The sequence below is a fragment of the Hippocampus bargibanti genome, linkage group LG16, assembly GCF_051943395.1.
Source record: "Hippocampus bargibanti isolate YZ-2025 linkage group LG16, ASM5194339v1, whole genome shotgun sequence".
NCBI lineage: Eukaryota > Metazoa > Chordata > Actinopteri > Syngnathiformes > Syngnathidae > Hippocampus > Hippocampus bargibanti.
The window spans coordinates 17,193,577-17,204,713 of NC_142749.1; the positions used below are offsets into that span (position 1 = coordinate 17,193,577).

Below are 11,137 nucleotides of genomic sequence, written 5' to 3' on the forward strand. Positions count from 1 at the left end.
CGATATATATATATATATATATATATATAACGATATATACTATATATATATATATATATATATATATATATATATATATATATATATATATATATATATATATATATGTGTGTGTGTATGTGTGTGTGTGTGTGAACAGACAGACCATGGGCATGTCAAATATGCAAAGTAAAGTACCAAGTATTTGAATTTTGCGTACTTCCTGTTAAATTAATTTTGCTTATTTCATCAGGTTGGACCTTTTGCATTTCCTCACCAAAGTGTGTGACGCATTGAGACACACACACACACACACACACACACGCATGTGTGTGTGTATGTTTTTTTTTTTTCCCAACAATGTCACAAGGCTCACTTCCACCCTGTCAATGCTGCCTGCTTCATGCCCCCGGCTATCGTTTCGAGTTATCTTTTTCATTGAACGTGCGCGCGTCGCCGTCTTTCCTGTGCGTGCAAGTGGATGACTGACTGCCAAGACACGATAGGTGAGTGATGCCGTCTCGCGCTTTACACTTGATTGAGATCTTTACAGACGATGCTTTAGGCTCAAAATGGAATGACACTGGTTGTACAACACGTATGCCAACGCCACCGTGTTGCGTACGGGGAGGGGGCTCCTTCATTGTTACTTGTACTATCCGCCCTTTTGCGTGTGGTAACATTTCAAACTCGTTTGACCTGATTGGCCGATCCTGTTGCTTGTTTCAATTCTGCCTCTAGCTTTAGTCACCAGCATACTTTGTCTTTTTTAGCCCTTAGAATATACACCAACACTGCTTAGGAATCACTCATTTATAGTTTTGTGTTTTTTTGTCAGATTTTCTGGGAGAGAAAAAAAAAACATCTTGGGGGGATTCCAGTGCGCTTGAAGAGTGGGCGTGCGTTTTAAGCCAGGTAAGGAAACGTACTCGTCACATTTGTTTCTTTTTTAATTTAAATTACACCGCTGCTTGAAAATTACATCTACCGACTCAATCTGACCCCACTTCCACGTTGTTGTTTGTTGCTTTTAATCATAACAATACATTTCATTCATTCATATTTAGTTTGATCATCGTCGAGAATGCCATCCGCACCCACTGACTATAACGGATCGGATGAAATATTTGTTTTACGCCTCCCATCTGCCGTACTGCATATAAACACAGAGAAGGACATTAGAGATAAGCGTATACAGTGATACCTCATCTTACGAACTTAATTAGTTCCCAGAAAGTGTGTGTGGTGAAAAGTTTGTCTTCCAAACATTTATTTCCTATAAGAAACCATTAAAATGAGAATAATCCGTTCCCAGGTCCCCATAAAACATATTTTTTTTTTTTTACTAAATAAGCCTTAAAACTACACAAAATATACCTTATTTTATGTATAATCGTGCTATTGGATTGTAATTAAAGTAATAAACTGTACTGTATAATAAATCATTATTTTCTACTAAATAAGCCTTATAACTACACAAAATATACCTTATTTTATGTATAATCATGCTATTGGATTGTAATTAAAGTAATAAACTGTACTGTATAATAAATCATAATTTTCTACTAAATAAGCCTTATAACTGCACAAATATACCTTATTTTACGTATAATAAATGATTTATAGGATTGTAATTAAAGAAATAAACTACTGTATAATAAAGTTGTTTTATTGACTTGTTGTTATTGATTTGTGATGGTCGTTGATGTAGTTGCCTCTTGATGATATCCGAGTGAAGTTGCCGTGCTTTCTCGCCGATAACACCCTCACTCACACTGTCCCCTGCTAGCTGCTTTTCATGAATCCAAATCAGCAGAAAATGTTCAACCTCTTCTATTGCCCGAGACCGTTGCTTAGACAACAAAGAAACACCCTTAGCCACACGTAGCAATGGTCGACTTAGCATACTGGTAATGGGAAGTCACACAAACGTTTGTGTGGCGAAAAGTTCGTGAGCTAAAGCGGTCGTAAGTTGAGGTATCACTGTGTATTTCATAAGCATGCATCTCATGACATCTAAATTGTGTGTACCGTATTTTTTGGTGTATAAGGATTATAAGGCACTCCATCATTGAAATGATCCTTTTTAATGTTGTCTGCGCAGTGGTATAACAGAATCGTAAAGACGAGCCAAAATGAGCGACGACATCTCCACCATCCATGTTGACGGTATCCCGCTGGACACTCTCAATAAGGTGCGTCTATTTCTCTATACGGGTCAAATTATGTCATTAACTCATTCACTGCCAGACGATGTGTAAAAATGTGTCCACTCCAGTGCCAGGGTTTTTGTCATTGTCACTCAAATTCCAGGAGTTTTAGGACTACATAAACATTCAATGCAGTGTATGAAACCTTAGACTCTCTACTTCATCAGAAAAAAAAGTTAATTCCTAAATTATATGGATCTGGAGTTATATGAGCTTGAAATGGGGGCGGATGTACAAAATACAATGCAATACATATATTGATATATCGCTATATATCGATGGCTATTTAGCTGGGTGGTTGGATAGATATCTGGCTATCTATTAGCTAGTTAACTAGCTTTCCATCTATTTGAGTTACTTTAGTGGCTGCCGCTACTCACCCACAAGAAAAAACTGTAAAGTGACCTTGAGAGTTTTGAAAGGCGCTTAGAAATGAAATGGATTACTATTAATAATAATCCGTTTCATTTCTAAGCGCCTTTCAAAAATCTCAAAGTCACTTTACAGTCACAGGAGACTTTTTTTTGTTGGTGAGCAGCGGCAGCCACATGCGCCAGCAGCGTTCACTCAACCCGGATGCAACTCAAATAGATAGAAAGCTAGCTAGATAGCTAGATAGTGAATAGATTGCCAGCTAGATAGCTATATAGTTCATCGATAGCTAGCTAGATAGCCTGCTAGGTAGCAAATAGCTAGCTAGCTAAATAAATCAAGAAATATTCAGACTAAATGCAGATTTTTTTTTCCTTTACAAGCAAAAATATATATTTTAGATGACATCATTTGTTAGCCTGAGGATCGATAATCCGAACCTCTTAGTAACCGGTTTGCGTACAAAAAAAGTACAATATTGACTTTTTTAAGCCTTCAATATCTTTATTTAAGGTGTGCTTTCACCAATCGTAACCTTTCCCCGGCAGCACTCGTCTGCATTTTGAGTCACGATGGAGGAATGAAGGCGTGTTGTCGCAAGTCCCGTCGAAAAACAGGGCGGATTACGACCCAAATAGCCAACGAGAACCTGAGCCGACACGCTCGTCGGAAAGTTACTGGAAAAGCACCACAAACGGGCACCATTTTATTTTATTTATTTATTTATTCTTTAACAAAGGAAATTCACCAACGGTGACAGGATGTGATGAAAAAGAGTTCCGTGTCGCAATGTACACACGTTCTCCTTTCGTAGCTTTTTACAAGCCCGTGGGCCTTTTTTTTTTTTAAATTGCAAATGATGTCACTTGTATTGGCCAAAACCGGGGACGTGTTTGACGGTGGGTGTTTTTAGCGCTTTGAAGGCAGACAGGAAAAGCAGAAATTGTTTCTGTGGTCTCGAGGTGCTTGTGTGTTTTCCTGTCTATATGATGGCCCTCGTCTCCGTGGCAACCTTTTATTCATTTATATTTTTTTTTAAACAGTCTGTCACTAACTGTTGCGCAACAATTCCAGGATGATGAAAATGGATGAAAATTTTGGTTTAGGAATTGACAGATAAATGTTAACTTTTTATTTATTTTAATGAAATGAACATAAGGTAGCCCCAATATAGTCATGTAGCAATACTGATCCACCATTAACTCATTCGCTGCCAGACCATGTGCAGAAAAAAATGTGTCCACTCCAGTGCCAGGGTTTTTGTCATTTTCACTCAAATTGCAGGACCCACAAAATATTGAGTTTTCGGACTACATAATATTAAGTACAGCATGAGAAACCTTAAATGCTCTTCTTTCATCAGAAAAAAAGAGTTATTTCCTAAGTTGTATGGGTCTGGAGTTATGTGAGCTTGAAATGGGGGCATATGTACAAAATGCAAGACGATACATAGCTGAAGCCATAATAAAGCGCTAACATGGAATAAAGGTAAATGCTGCCCCCTCGTGGAAGTGAAAAAACATTGCCAGAGGTCTGTCCAGCGCTGTATCGACACCCCCCACAAGAAAAAAAACAACCCAAACACGTCAAAATTTTCAATTCCTGAATACGTTCGTTCACCTTTCCTTTCGTGCGCAGGTTCAGACTTACCTGAAGCCCTTCACGCTGTCCCTGGAGGTCCTGCGGCAGGTTTCCGCTCGACTGGAGCGCGATCTGAGGCGAGGCCTGGGGAAGCACTCGCACCACAAGGCCGCCGTCCAGATGCTACCCACTTTTGTCACCGCCACGCCAGACGGGACGGGTAACGCAAATCCAGAGAGAGTTGATTAAAAAAAAAAAAAAAAAAAAACAGTGGGTAATGCTAATAGTTCACGATATGCTTTTATTTTGACAGAAAAAGGGGACTTCCTGGCTTTGGATCTGGGTGGGACTAATTTTCGGGTGCTTCACGTGCGAGTGCTGGAGGAGGAGCAGAGAATGGTGAAGATGGACAGCCAGATTTGCGCCATCCCGAAAGAGATGATGCGGGGACCTGGAGAAAAGGTGCGACCAAAAAAAAAAAAAACTATACAAAAAATACTCCAAAAAACAGGAAGTGAACTTTTATTTTGAAGAGCACACAACTGCACTGCATCTTACATTGAGATAAATGAGTCATGTTACGGCATGAATCATTTCACAATCAATCAATCGATCAATCAGTGAGTGAGTGAGTGAGTGAGTGAGTGAGTGAGTGGGTCAGTGAGTGAGAGTGCGCGATTGAATGAATGAATGAATCAATGCATGAATCCATGCATGCATGAATCAATGACTGCATCAATGAATCAATGAATCCATGAATGAATCAATGAATGCATGAATCCATGCATGCATGAATCAATGCATGCATCGATGAATCAATGACTGCATCAATGAATCCATGAATGAATCAATGAATGCATGAATGAATGAATCAATCAATCAATAAATCAGTAAATGAATCAATGAATCAGTCACTGAATGAATGAATGAATGAGTGAATGAAACCGTCGTCTTCCTCTCTTATTTTTTGAAAATTGACTTTGGCGTGTGATTTTTTTGCAGTTGTTTGACCACATCGCCGCCTGTCTGGGGGAATTTCTCAAGTCGTTGAATCTGCAGGACCAAATTCTCCCTCTGGGCTTCACTTTCTCTTTCCCCTGCCATCAGAAAGAAATTGATAAGGTCTCACAAAACCACACACACACACACTCGTGCACTAAAATGATAGTTTTAATCATTTTTATCAGATTTTTGGCTTGGAGGGTATATGGAGTTTATATATATGGAGTTTATTATGAGGGAAAGGCTAGCAACACTTTAAGCAAAATAGGTTGGGGGTGAAATGTATTTAAAACATTTTGCATTTCAGAAAAATACATTATTTTTTTTCTCCAGATGTGGCTTGCAATTGAAATGTCAAAGTAACACTGAAAATGGTTTTTCATAGTTTCCCCCAAAAAAAATAATCATTGAAAAATTAGTTAGTAGTATGTATTATTCATGCTAATAATAACAATTATTGTTAAAAGAATAAAAATTAATTTAATTTATTAAAGACAATTTTACTTTTAAGGAGCCGTTAAATTGGGGGAAGTAATGACGTTTTGATAGTTTCCAAAAAAAATAATGAAAAATTCATTATTACTATTTATTGTTTATGCTACTAATAACAAGTACTTATAATTAAAAAAAATCATATTTTTCTTAATTCAATTTATTCTGATTTTTTTAAAGACAATTTTACTTTTAATAAAGAAGCCATTAAATTGGGAAAATAATGACGAAAAATAATAATAATCATGAAAAATTAGTTATTACTATTTATCGTTTATGCTACTAATAACAATTAATTATAATTAACAGAATAATGTTTTTTTAATTAAATGTATTCACATATTTTTAAAAAGACAATTTTATTTTTAAGAAAGAAGCCGTTAAATTGGGGAAAATAATATTTTGATATTTTCCCAAAAAGATAATAATCATGAAAACAGTTATTACTATTATTAATTATTATATATTTATTAATTATTCATACAAATATTTTTTTAGAATTAAATGTATTCAGATAAAAAAAAGACATTTACTTTCAGAAAGAAGCTGTTAAATTGGGGAAAATAATGGCGTTAAAAAAATAATTGAAAATATGCTATAAGCATTTTATTTAATAACCATGTAAGCTTATTTAAACAATTTATTAAATTGCTTTTAATTGTTTGTGTGCCGCAGAGCATCCTGATCCGCTGGACGAAAGGCTTCCAGTGCTCGGGAGTAGAAGGCCAGGATGTAGTAAAACTCCTGCGAGAGGCCATTCACCGACAAGGGGTGAGTTGCATCGCTTCATTTGAGGGGGCGGAGCTTGTAAACATCCCAAAAAAATCCGCCGCTGTCATTCAGGATTACGACGTGGGCTCCATCGCCATGGTCAACGACACGGTGGGCACCATGATGAGCTGCGGTTACAAGGATCAAAGCTGCGAAATCGGCATGATCATCGGTAAAAAAAAAAAAAAAAAAAAAAAAAACGCTTACGAGGGCGGCGAAATATTAACCCCGCCCCCTTCGGTTGAAGGCACGGGGACCAACGCCTGCTACATGGAGGAAATGAAGAACGTAAAGCGCGTGGAAAGCGACCACGGCCGCATGTGCATCAACACCGAATGGGGCGGCTTTGGCGACAACGGTTCGCTCCGAGATATTCAGACCGAGTTCGATGTCCAAGTGGACAAGACGTCCATCAACCCCGGCGTCCACACGTACGTCCGTGACATCACCTGACGCGATGTTCCGAACCCACAGCAGAACATTTAATTTTTTGTTCTTCAGCTTTGAGAAGATGATCAGCGGTATGTACCTGGGCGAGATTGTGCGCCTGCTGCTGTTGAGGATGACGAAAGACGGGCTGCTCTTTAAGGGGCGGGCGTCGGCGGCGTTGCTGTCGCCGGGCGGATTTGAAACCAAGTACATCTCCGATATTGAAGAGTGAGTCCTTGCTGTCGTCAATTCTTATCGATCACTTAAGTGTGACTCTAAATAATCGGGATTTAAATATGTATGAGCAACGTTTAAAAACAAGTTGTGCTTGTGTGCATTTGCTGCCACCTTGTGGTCACCTTACAGTACTGTACACAGAGGAAACCACAAAAAAATGAGATAGATAGTTGGTTAGCAAGCGATAGCAAGAGCTAGCTAGCTAGCCAGAGATAGTAAAAGCTAGCTAGCAAGATATTGCAATGGGCTAGCTAGATAGCAAGAGCTAGCTAGCAAGAGATTGCAAGAGTTTGCAAGAGCTAGCTAGCAAGCGATAGCAAGAGCTAGATAGCAATAGATAGCTAGCAAGAGCTAGCTAGCTAGCAAGAGATAGCAATGGGATAGCTAGCAAGAGATAGCAAAAGATAACAAGAGCAGGCTAGCTAGCAAGAGATAGCTAGAAAGAGCTATCTAGCAAGAGAGCTCGCTAGCAAGAAATAGCAAGAGCTAGCTAGCCAGCAAGAGGTAGCTAGCTAGCAAGAGATAGCAAGAGCTAACTAGCTAGGAAGAGATAGAAAGAGCTAGCTCACCAGCAAGAGATTGCAAGAGCTAGCTCACCAGCAAGCGATAGCAAGAGCTAGCTAGCTAGCAAGAGATAGCATGAGCTAGCTAGCTAGCATGAGATAGCAAGAGCTAGCTAGCAAGAGATATCAAGAGCTAGCCAGTTAGCAAGAGCGAGCTCGCAAGAGATAGCAAGCTAGCTAGCGAGCTAGATGGAAAGATTTTAAATGATGCATATATTAAAATCATAACATTTAAATATATAAATATTTGTTTTTGTTCTTTTTTTTCCATCCCCATTTTTTTTTTCATTTTTGTCTATTTTTTTTCTAAATCAAATATATATTATGTGTAATTTGAATATTATTTGAGTCACCTATTATTATTTTCTTTCCTTTAGGGAGCTGGACGGCCTTGAAAACGGCAAGAAAATCTTAAGCGGCTTGGGTCTGGCGTGGGAGCCGATCGACGTGCGTGTTCTGCGTCTGGTTTGCGACACCGTATCGTCACGTTCGGCTCGCCTCTGCGCCGCCGCCCTGGCCACCATCACCACCCGTATCCGGGTCGGCCGCTGCCTGGAGCGCCTGAAAACCACCGTGGGAGTGGACGGCTCGGTTTACCGGAAACACCCCAAGTAAAAATCCCGTTATGTTGCATTCAGGAAAAAAAAGAAAACTCAGCGTCATTGCGCAATATACTCTTTTTACTTCCAGTTTCAGTGCGGAGCTCCAGGCCACGGTACGCCGGCTGGCCCCCGAATGCGACGTCACCTACCTGCTCTCGGAGGATGGTAGCGGTAAAGGTGCCGCCATGGTAACGGCCGTGGCGCAGAGGCTTGCCCGCCAGTCGCGCCTGCTGGAGGACAGCGACGGCGAGGACAGCGACGATGACAATGACGACCAATGAGAAGCCTCCGTTTAGCGACGAACGTGGCGCCGTTTATTTGCCACATTGAGGGAAGTTGCATCCTTGTTGGGAAATGACTTTCATGTTATTTTATTTTATTTTATTAACTTTAAAAATCTTAAACGGTTTGATGTGCAGTTCATCTGGAAAGTATTCATGTCGCTTCAACTTGACCAAATATTCTTTAATAATATTAATAATAATATAATAATAATAATAATAATAATAATAATAATAATAATAATAATAATAAAAATTTCAATTCTAAGTGCCTTTCAATACTCTCAAGGTCACTTTACAGTCACAGGATAAGTTTTCTGTGGGTGAGCAGCGGCGGCCACACGTGCCAGCATTCACTCAACCCGAAAGTAACTGAAATAGATAGAAAGCTAGCTCGCCAGCTAATAAATAGCTAATAGCCAATAGCTAGCTAGATAGCTAATATGTTTCCTGACTCAAATAGCTAGCTAGGTAGATTGATAGATATATACAGGTGACATCCAACTTACGACCAGCTTGACTTACAACCACCCGTACTTACGACCACGACCTCCACACCCTATTTTATTTTATTTTTTAATTCTACGCCTGGCACAGCAACGCGCTAGCAGGCCGGCAACGTGTACGACAATTTTGGCCAGCCAGCCAGCATCTCACGCTCGCACAGCAATCGACCGCGTGATGGTACCAGAGGGGGGAGGAGTTTACCAGTCATTTACCCTCCGAGTCTCTATTCAACATTTTGAATGCATTTCAACTTACGACCATTTTGACTTATGACCGTTTGGTCGGAACGGAGCTTGGTCGTAAGTCGGATGTTATCTGTATTTTTTCCCCCATTTTTTTAATGTTAAAAGCCCTTAGTAATTTGCAACCGTGAACATTTGTTTAACCTCAATATTTTTTTTGTTGTTGTCAAAAAGTACAGTATTCATGACAAGAGTATATGTAAGAGCTTAGTAGCTAATTTGTGACGCTTTCGCCACTACCTCATTGGATAAGTCTCAAAAGCTCAAATTTGGACGGGATGGCAATTTTATGATCTCTCCAAAGAGACGAATGACGTCTGAATTTTATTTAATCCATTTTGGAGTGAAATGTGGAAAAAAGTGAAGCAGTGAGAATACTTTCCGGATACACTTCATACTACTATTGTCCAATTGCTTGGTTTTGAGGCAAAATTATTTGTCCTTATAATTTGGGATTCCCAACATCTGATGACTGACATGAATTTCCAGTCTCTTCATTTGAATGATGAATTTGTATGGATGCAGATTGAATGTTTTTATTGGATGGCAAAAAAAAAAAAAAAAAAACAAGCACCTATATTTGCAATATTCACTGTTGGTTATGTTGGTGCGACTCATTCATTCTGATTTTACTCCCATTGAAAGGCTAAAATTGTCTTTTGCGTTTACAGCAGCTGAAAAAAAGCAGGCACTTTTATAAATCATATTTGATTTAAGACTTTTGCATTAAAGCACCATTGACGTCAATGATGGTGATAGTTCGTCGATGAGATCTCCAAATTGGGATTTATTCTTACTTCCGTTTGAAAACAAAACAATGGTACTCTACCATCCCCTAGTGGCCTGTTTTGATATTTCACCCTATTGGTTCAGTTCAATTTAATAGTTGGGCTTTTTTGTTCCAACAATATTACAGCCAAACTCAGAATATTGTGAATAAATTATTTTTTTTAAAGGGATGTCTAATTGCAAAGTTAGTCATAACGTTGCTTGGATCTTTTTTCTGCAGGTTATAATTATGGAATAAATAGGCTATATATTTTCTAGGGGGAAAAAAATATTTTTTGAAATTGTACTATAACTCGTAAATGTACTGTAACTTCATCTACACTAGAATATATGACCTGTTGTAAAGCTACTTGAATAAAAACCTTTATTTTGAAAATATTTTATGGACACATTTTGATTTCAAATACTGTCTGCGTTTTTATTCTTATGCTATATATAATGTGGAAACTACACGTATTTAATCTCATACATTATAACGTCATACTTGATTTTTTTCCAGCCATAAATACTCGTTTTTTTTTGTTTCAAAAGTATGTATTTCATCCTATATGTGTGATTTAAAATTTTATATTATGTTTTTCGCGTGTGTCAGATGTGTGTTGGGAAGTATCAAATATCGCTCATTAATTTCAGTAACAACCGAGATAGCTTAGCCTTTAAAAAATACATTCGCCTGGTTAAGAAAGAGTTAAATTGTTCTTTTTCTGCACACTGCAGTCTTATAAAAGTCCTGCTCATTAATCCCCCCTGACTTTCGACGTGTCTGTGTGTGTGTTACACTTCATCTTAATTTTCAACTGGACTATCAGAAAATGGCAGGCTGGATATTTCCAGACACGAACAATGGATGCTGTCATTACAGCCTCCATTCAATGCTTCACCCCCACACAAAAAAAACACTAAACGCACGCATTGTGCCTGACACCATCACACACGCTATTAATAATGACAATATTAATTTGAATATTTTTAATGAGACCTATTCAAATTTTCCCTGTTATATATTTAGCTTTTCTTTTTTTCCCTTTCGAGCTTTACGACAAGCGGATATCATCGCCATGCGTGAACTTTGCGCATGCG

General features: G+C 38.5%; 1 protein-coding gene across 2 annotated transcripts; it reads left to right on the top strand.

Moving 5' to 3' along the window:
* The first annotated feature begins 315 nt into the window (after positions 1-315).
* Positions 316-8,641, top strand: LOC148886798 (hexokinase-2-like). Of its 2 annotated transcripts, XM_089017209.1 has the most exons (12): positions 316-485; positions 818-894; positions 2,084-2,174; positions 4,200-4,362; positions 4,456-4,604; positions 5,145-5,264; positions 6,312-6,407; positions 6,480-6,579; positions 6,655-6,838; positions 6,909-7,064; positions 8,014-8,247; positions 8,327-8,641. In XM_089017209.1, the coding sequence occupies exons 3-12, from the start codon at positions 2,115-2,117 to the stop codon at positions 8,517-8,519; spliced, it is 1,455 nt and encodes a 484-aa protein (XP_088873335.1). In that variant the 5' UTR covers positions 316-485; positions 818-894; positions 2,084-2,114; the 3' UTR covers positions 8,520-8,641. The 2 variants fall into 2 exon arrangements, with proteins under 2 accessions (XP_088873335.1, XP_088873334.1); XM_089017208.1 differs by lacking the exon at positions 316-485 and having other exon boundaries at positions 544-894.
* Positions 8,642-11,137: the final 2,496 nt, after the last annotated feature.

Coding starts and splice junctions, on each gene's coding strand:
- LOC148886798 (XM_089017209.1), top strand. CDS start 2,115: ATGAGCGACGACATCTCCACCATCCATGTTGACGGTATCCCGCTGGAC. Junction 2,175..4,199: donor CGCTGGACACTCTCAATAAG/GTGCGTCTATTT, acceptor TTTCGTGCGCAG/GTTCAGACTTACCTGAAGCC. Junction 7,065..8,013: donor TACATCTCCGATATTGAAGA/GTGAGTCCTTGC, acceptor TCTTTCCTTTAG/GGAGCTGGACGGCCTTGAAA.